Source organism: Barbus barbus (genome assembly GCF_936440315.1).
Source record: "Barbus barbus genome assembly, chromosome: 25".
Taxonomy (NCBI): Eukaryota; Metazoa; Chordata; class Actinopteri; order Cypriniformes; family Cyprinidae; genus Barbus; species Barbus barbus.
The window spans coordinates 7475391-7491530 of NC_136753.1; the positions used below are offsets into that span (position 1 = coordinate 7475391).

Here is a 16140-nt window from a genome sequence, read left to right on the forward strand (position 1 = left end):
CATCCACACCCAGACACACGTTTGATGTACACAGAGACATAACTCATACACAGACGGGCATATGGCACCACCACACCCCTGCCACAACCACAAATCTTTTACCCCAAGACCCTTGTCTTCAACAATGTGGCCTAACCTTGGTTGAAACAACAAAAGGCAGGTAGACAAAGACTGCTTCTGAGGAATCAAATCAAACTAGCAGTAAACTTTCAGAGGTGAACAAAAAGCTCAAGTACACCTGGATGGCAGACAAACATCTGTTCACTGAAGTCTGTCGGACTTCTGAGACACGCTGAGAATGGAAACCTGAGTGTGTTTGCTATATTATAGCTATATTACTCTAGTTTTATCAATCAAGATTTTCTTACCCTCCAGCTGGTGAGGACAATGGACGACTTGGTCCTTCATCAGTCACAACACTGAACTGCAGCTTATGCTAATACCATGATAATGTAATTACGCTCATTACTGACAAAGGTTCAAGCCAGATCATTGTATATTGCTTGTAATCCCTTTTTATTAGCATAGTGAGACAGAATGAACATATAATGAATCGGCTAAAGCTTTTCAGTCAATTAGAGCCAAATGCAGATTTAATTCCAAAGTATCTCCACTGTATTTTGGGAATTTGCAGACAGCTCTGTAATAAACTATGCATTTCATTAAGCACATTATGTTATGCTTGGGTTTTTTGTTACTTTGGGTTAAAAAAAGTATGTGAATGTAAATATGACCCAAGTTTCATTGTGCAAGTTGTGTTTCCAGTCACAAAGTTGAAAACTGCTGTCATTTATAAGGGAGTCGCCCTTTCAATTTCACTCACATAGGAGTGGTTCATGATCAATAAGCTTAGCACTTGTCTGGAAAGATAGGAGGAGACTCATAACTGCTAAACCAAAAGTGGGGCAAAAATGAGTTAAACGTCTGTTCAGGAAATTACTCCACCCCAACATGCAAAATGTGTTGTTCGTGTATGGCGTTTAGAGTGTGTACTTACGTTTGTTAGTATGTGTGTTGGTCATTTAACATGCAGCCCCCCACCTCCAACAACACATATACACACAGAGCAGTGGATGTTCTTCTACAAAGGATGCAAATGACAGACAGGAGGGTTCCATATCAGTCCTCAGATCAGCCCATCTAATCCTCTCAAAGACCTGCAACACAATTCAGCCCTATTCAGCGAGTCAGAGTCAGATTTCTAGCCAGACATAGAAGACTAAGAAGGAATATCATTCAAGAATTTTAAAAGGAATAGTTCAGCCAAAAAAAAAAGACAATTCTGTCATAATTTACTCCTCCTCATGTTACATACAATTTGTATGGCTTTCTTTCCTTTGCAGAACACAAATGACATTTCGAATAACATTTCAGAGTTTTTGTCCATATTAGGTAAGTCAATGGTTACCAACAGTTTGAAGATCCAAAAATGATATAAAGGTAGCATGAAATTAATCCATATGGCCTTGGAAAGCAACATAATCATTTGATGAACACATTAAAATGTAAGCCTTTATTAATCAAATCAAAACTCTGATCAATGAAAACATACAAAACCTGCATCAAACATGGTGACACATCTTAAATCTCATGAGTCATGACATTTAATCATGTACCTTGCAAGATCCACTGTAGTTTGATGTTAAAGGGATAGTTCACCCACAAAAAATGTGGGTAGCCAAACAGTATTTGGTCCCCACTGACTATTTTTCCCTACTATGGAAGTCAATGGGGACCAGCAGCTATTTGGTGTCCCACATTCTTCAAAGTGTGTTCTTTTATGATCAACCTAAGAACACTCTTAAAAATAAAGGTGCTTAAAAGGTTCTTCACAGCGATGGAGAAGAACCATTTCTTTCTTACCTTTTTCTAATCTGAAGATTTAAAGGTTCTTTATGGAACCATTTAGACAAAAAAAGGTTCTTCTATGGCATCGTGAAGCACCTTTATTTTTAAGAGTGAAAGAAACTCATGCCGGTTTGGAGCAACGTGAGGTAATGATGACAGAATTTTCATTTGTGGGTGAACGATCTCTTTAATGTTGGTGTGAGGTATATTTTGGAGCTTGAAAATGATGGACCACATTGACTTTTTTGGACAAAAACAGCTGAAATATTCTTCAAACATCTTCCTTTCTGTTCTCCAGAATGACAGGAATCAAAGTGAATTTGAAGGCATCAAAATAATAACTGTTTTCAATAGTATGATGACAGAAATTCCTTAACCTTTTGGGTAAAGTTAAGACAATTGTAAATATATTATAAATGTGTGTGTGTGTGTGTATATATATATATATATATATATATATATAATTAAAAAAATAGATTTACAGCTCAAATAATACACATATTTTAATATAAAATTAGTTTAAATTCTGCTTTTAAATTGTCCAAAAATTGACTTCATTCACTTCCACTTCACACATCATAGCAACATTGATTTTTGTAATGAGTCAAAATGATTATTATTATTATTATTTTGTAGTAATGAATATGCCACAAATGCTGTTGAATGATATTAACTTTACACAAACCCAGTTTAAGATAGTTCTTAACATGTGTCAACCCAGAATATTACATCCATATATTATGAAAGATAAATAAAACATCTAAAATTTTCTATATAAACTCCCATTTTCAATCTAATGAGAACATCATTTGATATAAGTGGTCTCTCGTTAACTGGGGTGCTTATACTGTTTCTTCTCACCTGTATAATTCAATGCAGCAGTGTATCGGCTTTAGTCTTTGCTTAGTCTCCAATGGCTTTTAATTAATAAGGGTCTGTTACCGACTCTGTTCCCCCATAATAGTCTTTTCAGCTGTCTCCACGACCAAACAAGCTGGGATGAAAGACAGAAAAAAAAAGATCATGGGCAGTGGGCCATTGAAACAGGTGTCTCCTCTTTCCTTAATACCACCTTTTCTTTCTTCCCTCTGCCTCTGCTCACCTCTGTGAATGGGATGGCCAAGCAGTGATTTGTTTTCTGTCGCCTTGAGGCTGGAATTTTAGTGGCCAACGTATAGACTTCAAGGCACCAACGTGCCGCCTGGTAGATCTGCAAATAGACCTCAAGTTTCTTTTCAGCTTCTTTTCTCTAGTTCACACAACAGTCTGACTTAGAAGCAGCATGCTCTTATCTGAATCTTGTCCTCTAACTTCATCTCTGTTTAAATCATTAGTAGTAAATAAAGTTGGATAGGAAGAAAGACACATACAGATGGCCTAATGACGCTCAGAAATTCTTATCTGGAATCATCAGACCTATTGTATTCTTATCAGAGCCCCTCTGCCCTGTCCCGAGGGCTATTGTCATGGCCTGTGTAGAAGGGGGGAAACCCTGTGCACTAAGAACATTTTGTATGTGTCTGTGTGTGTGATTATTTTTTAAAGAAGCAAACTGGCATACTGTATTTTGTGAAGATTGAACTCGTGCTGTTCACTTTTATACACACTGAATGACTCTGATTTTGCTGCAGTTCTATTATGACAAATCTCAGAAGATTTTGGCATGGTAATGGATAGGACAATGTTAATGTATCTGGTCTTGGTGGAATAGATCTGCTATGTAGCTGCTGTTGTTGATGTAGATTATTGTTGCTGCAAAGTATACAGGAACTTACTATGCCAATACATACGCCGATACAGTACTGTGAGTATTTAAGACATACTGCTGCTCCACAAATAAATGCACAAAAGCATTTAAAATAACCCTTAGCAGATCTATACAGGTGGAGCTGGGGAAGGTGGAGGGTTTCAGAGGAACTCTGAAAGCACGCTACAAACTCTAATGAATGCTATCCATCCATTTAAATGTAAAGCAGCAATCTCATTGCCTGCCTATGCAACATGAACCAATCAGCTTGTGCCAAGAAGTTTATCACTGTGAATCATCAGCCTGCGCCATCTAGAGTTTTATGACAAAACTAGGCATTTATGTAATGAGCATGCCTTTTTAAGAAATATATTGACAAAAAAAGGTGTAGAAAGTATTTTCACTCAGAAATTGCTTGTGTATATTATATATATTCTATATATATTATTGTTTACTAAAACTAACACAGTTTTCATTACTTAAAATAAATGTTAACTAAAATAAACATGTAAATAAAATATAAAAACCTTTTATTTTAGCTAGTAAGGCAATATTTCTCTAATAAAATCTAGACATATACAAAAAATACCAGAACATGAAGTAAAATCAAAATAAATACGGAAAATATAAAAACAAAAACTGATTCAAAATGTTAATAAAAACTATAAAATTATCTGTAAGTATACTAAAAAAACATTTTTAAAAAATCTGCAAGTAACATACTGAATCAAATGTGAAATTTAGAAAGACTGAAGTAGAAAGACAGGAGTATTTTCTTGTAAACATTCTCCAATAATCTTATATATATAATTATAATAATATAATTTTGAAACATCCTTTTTACAGTGTATTAACCATAATTAGGCCATTTAGTTTTTACACCCTGAAAATGCGCCACCCACCCCAATTCAGACATAGACACACCAAGTACCCAAATGGAATAGTGTTAATAGTAATTGTGTGATCTAATATCACAAAGGTGTTTAAATATATACATCATGCACAAACAGACTCATACTTAATTACAATCTACACTTCTTATGCTATTGTTCTTCTGTTTTGGCACAAGCATGCAGACCTCTAAGGACAGCTGTCTTCAAACCTCTGTCATCAACGGTCAACTTCTTTTTCATTGCATTTGAATCGGTGTGGCACACACAGGATGAGGAAATCATACATTCATGGATGACAAGTTCTTTGCTGCACTGACACGAGAGAAAACAACAACGAATGCATCGATTCCGCACACTTTCATTCTCCTACTCAGTCTTTCTTCATGCCTCTGTGCCTTTGACACCTCTGTGGTCTCTGCAGACATAAAAGGCACCCGGTTACTGCGCCAGCTTTCTTTCATCGTCCCACACGCATACACACAACCACACATAAATACACACAAAAAAACTAAATCTGATTTCTTAATGTTCCTGTGGAAAATCTGTGAGACACAAAATCAAACTTCAAAAGAAAACATAAGTTCCATTAAGCCATAGCCTAATTAAGATTGTATTTCATACAATGACTTAGAAGTTATTTTACAACACACATCCTATTCACAAAAATAAAGAGCAATTGTTTTCACCATTGATAATTATAAGAAATATTCAGCTTTGCCATGACAAGAATATATTACATTTTAAAAGCATATTAAAATAAAAAAGGACTTTTTTAAAATGTAATATTTTTTCTCACAATATTACTATTTTTCTGTATTTTTAGCAAATAAATGCAGCCTTGGTTAGCAAAAAATCTCTCCCAGAGCATTAATTTAACTGTATACATTATTAATTTGTTTATGAAATACACATCAATAATATACATATTATGCATTTTGACTCTAAAATTATAAGAGAACAACTAAGTGCAACAGATTTTGAAGGCACACATATGCAGATCACCTTACAACTTTCACAGTTTGAGAAGCAGTTCTCTGGAACCCATCTCTGTTGGCTGGGGGCAGGTGAAAACACATGTTCTCCCAGAGGAAAGCACACACACACACACATACACATTGCCAAAGGGTTTTTGTCCCCAAGAACTGCCCTTCCTTGCTCCCTACAACCAGCGATAGGTCTGGCCTCTCATTTTAGCCAGGTGTCCCAACCACGCTATACGTCTCTGTTCACTAATCAGCATCTGTGCCTGTTACAACCCAGTATTGAATGACTGAGATATTATAGAGCATGGAGTGTTCTCTTCTTCGAGGTAAAGGGGGACTCTTTGTGAAAATTTGTCATTGTGTTTATGATGCCAAATGGCTTAGCCCCTCACACAATGCCATTTTAAATGTCTAAAGATCTTCTCTATAGTAAACAGAACATATTAAATACAAATCTTATGTGTCACATTTTCCCAGTTGTCCCACTATACATAGGGACATTATGCATATAAATTAATTGTTAATTTTGCTTTGGGCCCAGGGTTTGGTTGTTTTGAACAAAGGGAGAACTGTACGATCTGTGATCACTCAGACTGCCTCTGTGATTTTATCTGATTATCCACACATTAGCACCTCCTAAATGTGATAAAACAGCCATTCAAGGTATGCAAAGCATAAAAAGCTCAGAGCACTTAAGGGATTAACATACAGTATGTTTCTATGCTCAAAACCCTCCTTATTTTCTGATTTAATTTAATTTATTGTTCACATGGAAAGTGTTTGTGTATACTTTTCACAGATCAACCTCAAAGTAGGCTATGGCAACACTTTCACAAGTGTGTGTGTGTGTGTGTGTGTGTGTGTGTGTGTGCAATCTTCTGATCTGAACTGAAGCTGGCTGAATGACATTTAAAGGTGTTTTGAAAGTTGTTGTGAGTGAGCCACTTCATTGGGAATTTAACATCTCTATATCACGATTTAACTGACAGCCATTCATGATGCATACCAAACACTTAAGTGGTCCTGGACCACAAAACCAGTCATAAGTAGCACGGGTATACAATACATTGTATTGGTCAAAATTATGGATTTTACTTTAATGCTAAAAATCATTAGGATATTAAGTAAAGATCATGTTCCATGAAGAAATTTTAGTAATTTCCTTTCAAGACTTAATTTTTGATTAGTAATATGCACCACTAAGAACTTCATTTGGACAACTTTAAAGGCGATTTTCTCAAAAACAAACAAAACATTTTTTTGCACCCTCAGACTCGAGATTTTCAAATAGTTGTATATCAGCCAAGCAATATTATCTATCTTAACAAACCATATACCAAATGGAAAGGTTATTTATTCAGCTTTCAGATTATGTATAAATCTCAGTTTCAGAAAATTGACTGGTTTTGTGGTCCAGGGTCACATATAGACACACAAGCACATACCTCAGCCTATACCTCAGTCTAGCACAGTAGGCTACACATAGCAACGTTTTTTTTAACGTATTTATTGGGACAGGCAAAGTAAACAGGTTTTGTGCGAAGTTTCTGCAGAGATACAGCTGATACACAGGACGTCGTTTTCTTCAATCACACACACCAAACTTTAAACACGAAAACAGGAAAAGAGTGTTCGCGGAAGACGCGGTTGCAGCGAGCGCAGACTCTAGAGCGCGTGCTGCGAGAGGCGGAGCTTCCGCGCGCGAGTGGGGTATTTAAAATCGTCTGAGCTGCACAGAGCACTGTAGAAACTCACTGCAGGCTTACTGGAGACTGAGAGCACCGGAGGAGTGTTTTAAAGATGGCATATTACGAAGTAAGACACCAGTTATTTATTAAAAGAAAATTTTTATGAAGTTACGTTTGATTGCATTTAAATCATTTTAAATGTCTCTAAAGTTGCCCGTTCACTTTTTTTGCAGCACATCTTCTTTAATGATGATATATCAACTGATAACAGCTCTGAGTTCGGCTCGGGGGACATTGGAGCCAACTTTGAGGTTCCGTGCGATGTGGAGGTCAGTCACGACTTCCAGAGGATCTTTCTTCCGACCGTGTACGGAATCATATTTGTTTTGGGTCTTATCGGGAACGGACTGGTTGTGCTGGTAATGGGCTGCCAGAAGAAATCCAGAACCATGACGGACAAGTACCGCCTGCACCTTTCAGTGGCGGACCTTCTGTTTGTGCTCACCCTGCCGTTCTGGGCCGTGGACGCGGCCAAAGACTGGTACTTCGGAGGCTTCATGTGCGTGGCCGTGCATATGATTTACACGGTGAATTTATACAGCAGCGTCCTCATCCTCGCCTTCATCAGCCTGGACCGCTACCTCGCCGTGGTGCGCGCCACGAACAGCCAAGGTCCGAGGAAACTTCTGGCCAATCGCATCATTTACGTGGGCGTGTGGCTCCCCGCCGCGCTCCTCACCGTTCCCGACCTGGTGTTCGCCAAAGCGGAGAGCAGCTCTATCCGCACCTTCTGCGAGCGCATCTACCCACAGGAGTCTTTCACAATCTGGATGGTCGCTTTCCGCTTCCAGCACATCCTAGTGGGCTTCGTGCTACCCGGGCTCGTGATTCTCATCTGCTACTGCATCATCATCTCCAGGCTGTCGCGCGGCTCCAAGGGCACGCAGAAGCGCAAGGCGCTCAAGACCACCGTGGTTCTGATCGTGTGCTTCTTCGTCTGCTGGTTGCCGTATTGCGGAGGGATCCTGCTGGACACGCTGATTTTGCTGAAGGTGATTCCCCACAGCTGCGAGCTCGAGCAGGGTCTGCAGAAGTGGATCTTCGTGACGGAGGCTCTCGCGTACTTTCACTGCTGCCTCAACCCCATCCTTTACGCGTTTCTGGGGGTGAAGTTCAAGAAGTCCGCCCGCAGCGCTCTATCTCCCAGCCGGGGGTCCAGTCTGAAAATTCTGCCGAAGAAGAGAGGAGGGATGTCATCCGTATCCACAGAATCCGAGTCTTCTAGCTTTCACTCTAGTTAACACAAGCGCGCTCATCTTGGACTGTGAATATGCTTCCAAATATTATATTAATGACATGAAATTACCAGCTGTATGTGCTTTGTATAGAATACAGGCTGAGCCTGATTGAAAAGTTGCTAGAATGTAAATATGTCTGTCAGTATGGCATCACATACTGCATTTCTTCCAGTATTATTATAAGATCTCTCTTCGTAGTGAGAAGAGGTATTGTGAACATACAGATGTGTTGATATAGTGTGCAAGATGTTTACTGTACATATTGTGTATATAGATTGTTTTTTTATCTGGTTCCTTTCTGCACTTATGTAGACCATTGCATTTATTTATTACATGATAAAGAGACTGAATTAGGGTTCAAGTTTTTAAAAGCTGCTTTGGCAATTTGAAGTCTTTGCAATAAATTTTTTGAGTACTCAAAAATATTGTGTGTGTGTGTGTGTGTTTTGACAACTTCTCCAAAGTAATATTTTTAAAGAGCATGATGATGGAGTTTCCCTGCAGTACCCATCATTTATACTTTCACTCTTCACAGAGACATGTGACATCGTGGTGAGCGCTGTTACTTAGCACAAACTTCTTCAAAGTAGTCGTATTGAAAGCTATTCAAGCATGTGGAGTGGAAAAAGTACAGCAATTACAATATGCCCAGTCTGTAATCTCCCCCCTCTGATGCATGCGCATAGATGACGGGGATTCCCTGAGATGTTAACTCTCTCATGTCTGACCAAACACACCGAACAACCCTTGGCGGGATCCCCAACATGCTGCAGAATCCATTCAGCCATGAACAAACACACATGAACTTTCGTATGCAAAATAGTGCAGTCTTGCGTTGCCAATTTGTTTTGGTTAGCATTCTAAATTTGTTCACATCTTCTTCATTTGGTGTTTTCTGTTATTTGCCCCCCACAAATGCGCTTTTACCCTTATTTTGTTTACTCAGGTGGTGCCATAACAAGATTATGTTGCCATGTCTCTGACAATGATTGGCAGTCATAAACATAGCCTGTATGAGTCACAAAACCTCATTTTGCATGGTGTAAAATTATATGAAACTGGTTCAGTGTGCTGCCACACGGAAGTTTAGGTAAATACCCACTATTAGGGTTAAGGAGATCATGCTCGTAATCACAGTTGCTAGACAAGCAGTTCAGCAGACAAAAAATACCTGTAGTAGTTTCTGTGGAACTCTTTAGCACTCAACATACTGTAAAATAGCACCAAGTGTATTTGAACACTTAAGTAAAACCACGTGATAACTCTAAAATAATGTAGAAATACATATAGAAACTGCAAGCAAATTATGCTAGAGTTTTTCTCAGAAGCAACTTCATTTTTATAATGACTGGGAAGGTGATTTTTAGAGGATGTATGAAGTAAGTTCTCCAGATATTCACATAGTTGCCTTAGTAGAGCAACCACAAGGGTAGTTACATTAACTAAGGAAAAAAATATACATCCAAGTGATTATGGGGCATTATATATGTATATATATATTTACATTTACATTTAAATGTTATTTATTGTCAGGAGCCATTACTCCAGTCTTCAGTATCACATGATATAACAGAAATCATCTAATATGCTGATTTGGTGCTTATTAAAAATGTTGAAAACAGCAATGGTTGAGAAAATTCAGCTTCGATTTCACAGAAACAAATAAATATTTCAAGACATTCAAATTTAATTTTTATTTTATTGTAATAATATTTTACAACATAACTGTGATTTTGATCAAATAAATGCAGCATTGGTGAGCATACGAGACCTCTTTCAAAAAAAAAAAAAAAAAAAAAACCTTAATTATTCCAAACGTTTGACTGCTAGTGCCTAGAATGTCACTGGGCCGGCAACCCTTTCAAAATATAAGCACCATTTAGGTGCGCTTAACACTAAGCAGTAAAAAATAAATAAATAAGTAAAAATAAAACTGGAAAAATTATAAAATTAAGTTGGGATGTGGCTAGTTTGTGGTTTTTGAGGCTATCTATATATAAGATGTTCTGTTGATTCACTGTAGTTGGTATGGTTTCATGATGCTGATGACAGGATAGTTCATGCTGCTTTTGGTAGGTCAGTCTCCCATTTGTGGACACCTTTCTCTTAGCAAAAAGTGATCATTTGTAAATCCTTTTGTATGGAGTTTACGTATGCAGCGCACATTTATTACTCGTGATCCATGACAGTAGCATTCAGCTCAAATGGGGTGAGGATGAACCACAATAAAACCATGGGAGGTCTTTACAGAAGGAGAAAGTATTACAGCAATGCACAGCAGTGTAGCGCTATAGGAAACAAGAGCCTGTGACCCCTGCATTGCAAAAGCTGCTAACCAGGCCACCGTGCTAAGAGGTGGAAATGTGTGAGAGTTGACCCATTGAGAAGCGAAATCCATGCGTAAGGACAATACAAACTACCGCCGGTGACTGGACGGCCCGTTGAGTCAAAGTAATGGGCTCTAATGTAGAGTGTGAAAGATTTGCATGTCTGAGAGTGTTAAGTGCCCCATCAGGCCTCTGCTCCCCCGGGGGCCGTAAGAAAGGAGAGTGGTCAGTGAACATTCCTAAAGAGCTGGTCATTTATTTAGCTGTTAAACCCCCTAGTTCACCCTGTCAGCCTGAATATATCTCACTCTATAGTGATAGACAGATATAGAAAGAGGGTGTATATCCATTTGCCTTCTTATCCAGTAATCTCTCTATGTCTCTATGTCTAAATTCCCAAATCTTGACCGATATTGAATAATAAAAAAGATTTGTTTACACACAAATGGAAACTCTGACATCATTTACTCTTCCTAATGTCATTCCAAACCTGTTTGACTTGATTTTCCTTGGATGACAAAATGAGAGATTCTGAACAATTGCACTGGCTGCGCTTTTCTGCGCAACTACAAAAATTGAAGGAACTTTTAATGTTTGACTTTTCATTGCTCTGTGGAACATAATAGAATAATTGTCTGAAAAATGTCTGAAAAGTATGGTATTTTTTGTGTTTATGTGTGTGTGTGCATACAATGAAAGTCAATGCTCACAGAAAATGATGGTCAAAACGTCTGGTAACACTTAGACTAAGGAACGCTATGCACTATGAACTTGTTTATCAACATGCACATTACTTGCATATTAGCTGTTTATTAGTACTTAAAAAGCACATATTAATGGCTTATTCTGCGTGTTACCAAATGTCTAATTTTGCATTCCACAGAAGAATGAAAGTCATACAGGTTTGGAACAACATGAAGCTGAATAAATGATGACAGATTTTTTTTGTAAACTGTATCTTAAGGCTTCAAAAAGATGGTATAAAACTATTATAAGTAACCTATATGACCCATGTCCTGTATTCAAAATCTATTGGAACAGGCCAAAATTTAAGTTGATATTTGATGACATCAACACGGCTCTCGCTGGCAAATCCATTAGAAAATATCCAAGTCATGAACAAAATCGAATCTTTCTATGAATCTGTTGATAGTGGTCTAGCTCACAAAACCAGTTTAAGTGATTCTTTCACAAAACTGACTGATTTGGTTTTCAAATTCAATTCAAGTGAAAATTCAAGCTTTCCATGGAAGTATGGTTTGTTAGGACAGAACAATATTTGGCTGAGGTACAACTATTTGGAATCTGAGGGCGCAAAAAAAAAAAAAAATCTAAATACTGAGAAAATCGCCTTTAAAGTTGTTCAAATTAAGTCCTTAGCAATGCATATTACAAATCAAAAATGAAGTTTTGATATATTTACAGTACAAAATATGTTCATGGAAGATGATCTTTATTTAATTTGCCCTTTTTTGGCATAAAAGAAAAATCGATAGTTTTGACCCATACAATGTACTGTTGGCTATTGCTACAAATATACCTGTGCTACTTATGACTGGTTTTGTGCTCCAGTATCACATTTTTCTATTTCATTCTTACAATTAATCTGTCCACAGAAATCATTCTGAGTGATTTGCTCGCCAATCTGATCTGATTTGTTTAATTCAGTTGTAATAACATGGAAAACAGCAGCCAGTACATCCTTCAAATTATTTTCTTTCGTGTTCTGCAGAAGAAAGAATCTCACACAGTTTGGAACGACATGAGGGTGAGTAAACGATGTCAGATTTTTCATTTTAAGGCGAAACAATTCCTTTAACTCTGAGTAAAAGCACCCACAAACCTCACCATGGGCTTCGTTTCACAGCTCTGCATGTGTTTTTCCACTTACGAGCAGGGTGAGGGTTAGAGGGTAAAGCTATTGACATCCATAGCGCAGGAAGGAGATCATGTCTGGGACCGTTAGTGGCCACTCACAGTTCCTGCTAGATTGACCCTAGTGGGGCAAAGAGACACTTTACGACCCCAGTGACCCCCAAAACCTCAGCATGTTTACCCAAAAGGACTGGAGCCACAGAGGTCAGTAAAACCAAGATCATTTACAAATGAATCACAGTTCCAGGGGGCTTGAACAATGACCAAACAAATGCTACTGTATCAGTAAGCAGTTTAACACATGTCAGACAGTTATTACGGGCCGGAGCTCCAAAATAACCTGAGCTTACACTGATTCCCACACACTGTCATCATGTACATCCATGATACTATGCACATAATCATAACACTATACGCGTATCACAACACTATCTCACCACCCTGTTGTGCGATAAACGGATAAATGTGTGTGTTATTGTAGGGGAAGTGGCTGTTTGGAAGGCAGTTTCCTGCTGAAAACCCACAGGGACACCAGCTCCCACTGTGAAAATACTTATGGGGTCTGACTACAACACATTTCACATTTTTCACTCTAGAACAACAATGCTACATTTCAGCAGGTTATACAGATAACAGCTGATATATGACAGAGTCAATAGAAATGCCTCTTTAACCTGCATATATGATATTGATATTATAACAAAATACTTAGTGATAATAAACTGGTAATATAATATATGTTTAAAACAATAAAACACATTTTCATTACTAGAAATAAAATAAACATTCAATTAAAATAAAATATAAAAACATTTCTTATTTTTAATTAGTATATGTACTAAAATAACTGAAACTAAAACTGAAATAAAAATTTATAAAAACATATAAACACTAATAAAACTGACAAAAACACACAACTAAAATTTGAACTGAAAATGAGAAACTAATTTAAAATATTAACAAAACTGTAATAAAAACTGTTATGTAATATCATATATATTGTAAAAAAAGCTAATAAAAATAATTAGTTAATAAATAAAAATACTTAGAAGTACTCCTACTTTTTTTTAGGTGTAGCATGCATGCTGTGTACACAGTTTGATTTATATGACCCTGTGGCAAATGTATTGACGGAGACGGTTGGTTGTAACATGTACGTATGGTTGCCAGGAAGCATAGTTTGGTTGGTGATGAATGATTATACTACACTATAGAGGTGAGTCAGTCATATAATACTAATAAAACATGAACAGCTGGATGAAACATAGCAAAAAACATCCACATATTGACTGTTTCAGTTAGAGATTGTCGTTATCTGGCGTTTATCTTCCAAAAAAATCAGGGTAACACCCTCCTCATTTGTGTTGGCGTGAGATCAGTTAGCAAATGTCCGTTTCTTGGCACTGGAATGCTGATTAGCTTTGATTAACTTGTGTTTTTGTCAAAGATGAAAAACCCAAAAGTCGGCTTGGTTCTTGGAAAGCATCTTATTTATGCCAGAAGCGAATACTATTTTGTCTTCACGCACTAAACCTTTATTCCTCACCGAACATGAGCCCCTCGACTCTCACCCGGGGCTATGGTTGGAAACATGATCCTGGGGGATGTGCGTTTTGAAGGAGGGCAGCTGCCCTTTTTAAAGGCTGTAGATGAATGATGGGATTAGATGTGGTATATACGGATGTGCATGTGTGTTTACGAATGTTCAAGCTTAAGACGTGTGTCTTATTTAATTATATGTGATAATTTGAACCAGTAATGGTGACTTCCATTTATCCTGTTTATTTACAGTACAGCGCCTCTAATTTATTAATTAGAAGTGATTTTGTATGTCATTTCAATCTTAATTCTCACCCTTCATTCCACACAGAAATATGATATGTTTCTAAAGAGGATCTGAAGAGGATTTTGTCAAGTGATTAGTGGAAAGAAGAGCTTGTATCAAAGCGAGTGAGTCGGTATTCACTTATCACACACGCGAACACGCATGCAAACACGTGCACATACACACACACACTGTACTGACAGACGGGCAGGTGCTTGGACATTCTTTCTCCACCTGCAGTCCTTCTAACATGCTAGTAATCCCCTAGTGTAAAAGATTACACACGCACTTCCTCATTTGGCCCTACATGCATCTAACTTTGCCCACAACATTAAATATCCTTCTTACTGTTGATTCGATTGAATTGATTATAAGGGATGGTTCACATGCATTGGGTCTGTGAAGACAGGTTAAGGATAATTTATTGTCAGTCCAACTATGTTATAGAGAAGCGGCAATAAAACTCTGACTTGACAGTATGAGATCATCTACTATAAAGTAGCGTACATGCTAGCCCCATGCTTATCTAACATAATTTAGGGCCACACATTTTTCTCAGGCATTGTGTGACGAGCATGACCAGGCAATCAGAAACATATTCTGATGATGATAATAATGATAATCCCACAAACTGACACTTCCACCGTGTTTCTTCAACAATGGACTATTTTGGCCCTGTGGACTTTTAGAAAATACAAATTTCACACTCTCACTATCTTATTTTATTTAGAGGAACTGTGTATTTTTGTAATGTAAATTCCCACCACAGAGTTTTTTCATTGTTAATTTTGCATTGTGTTTAACAGTATTCTGTGGTGAAAATGAAATTTTTGTTTCGGTTAATTTCAAAGCTAGGAGTTTATGTTTCCTAAATATACACAATTATGTAATATTTTCATTCTTTTGAATTACAGCTGGAAATAACGTACCATTATTGTTCTTCACACATCACATATCTCATCTCAAGCATGCATTGACACTGATAATTTTATAAAAATAACATATTAGGGTCAAAACTGTGCTGTAGGGTGGAAATAATGACACAGAAATGGGTGTTTGTAATTAAAAAAAATGGTTATAATTTTCATACTATATAAAAATAACCTTTTAATATAATTAGTGAAATGGGTTATGCTTATTTCACTCGTTCTTCATATCATCATACACTGTAAAAAATAAAAGCCAACTTAAAATTTTAAGGCAACCAGCTTCAGCAGATTTTTGAGTTTTCTCAACTTTTTTTTAAGTTTATACAACAAAAAGTTGAGGATCTCCCACAAAAATAAGTTGAGAGAACTCCAAAATCTGCTGAAGCTGGTTGCCTTAAAAGTTTAAGTTGGCTCAAGTTTTTTTTTTTTTTTTTTTTTACAGTGTAGTTTGAAACATGCAATAATTAATCATTTTCACAACAGATTTTTTTTCTATTAGTATTTGTATTAAATAATAGAAAGGTACAACAATAAAATCCATAAATAATGGGATTTGAAAACCAGCAAAAAATAAAATGATGAAAAATATGGGAAAAATATTGAAAAGTTGGAAGTTTGGAGTTTCAAGGCTGGAAATGTTCAAGACTCTTCTGAAAAAAAAAACCCACCAAGACAAACCATAAAGAGCAACGGAAAACATATTAGCTCATCACATGGATCAAAGTTC

General features: G+C 37.1%; 1 protein-coding gene across 1 annotated transcript; it reads left to right on the forward strand.

The window, feature by feature from the left end:
* The first annotated feature begins 7211 nt into the window (after nt 1-7211).
* LOC306845322 (C-X-C chemokine receptor type 4-like) lies at nt 7212-8875 on the forward strand. Its single transcript, XM_079378039.1, has 2 exons — nt 7212-7286; nt 7393-8875. The coding sequence occupies exons 1-2, from the start codon at nt 7272-7274 to the stop codon at nt 8458-8460; spliced, it is 1083 nt and encodes a 360-aa protein (XP_079234165.1). The 5' UTR covers nt 7212-7271; the 3' UTR covers nt 8461-8875.
* The last annotated feature ends 7265 nt before the right edge of the window (nt 8876-16140 follow it).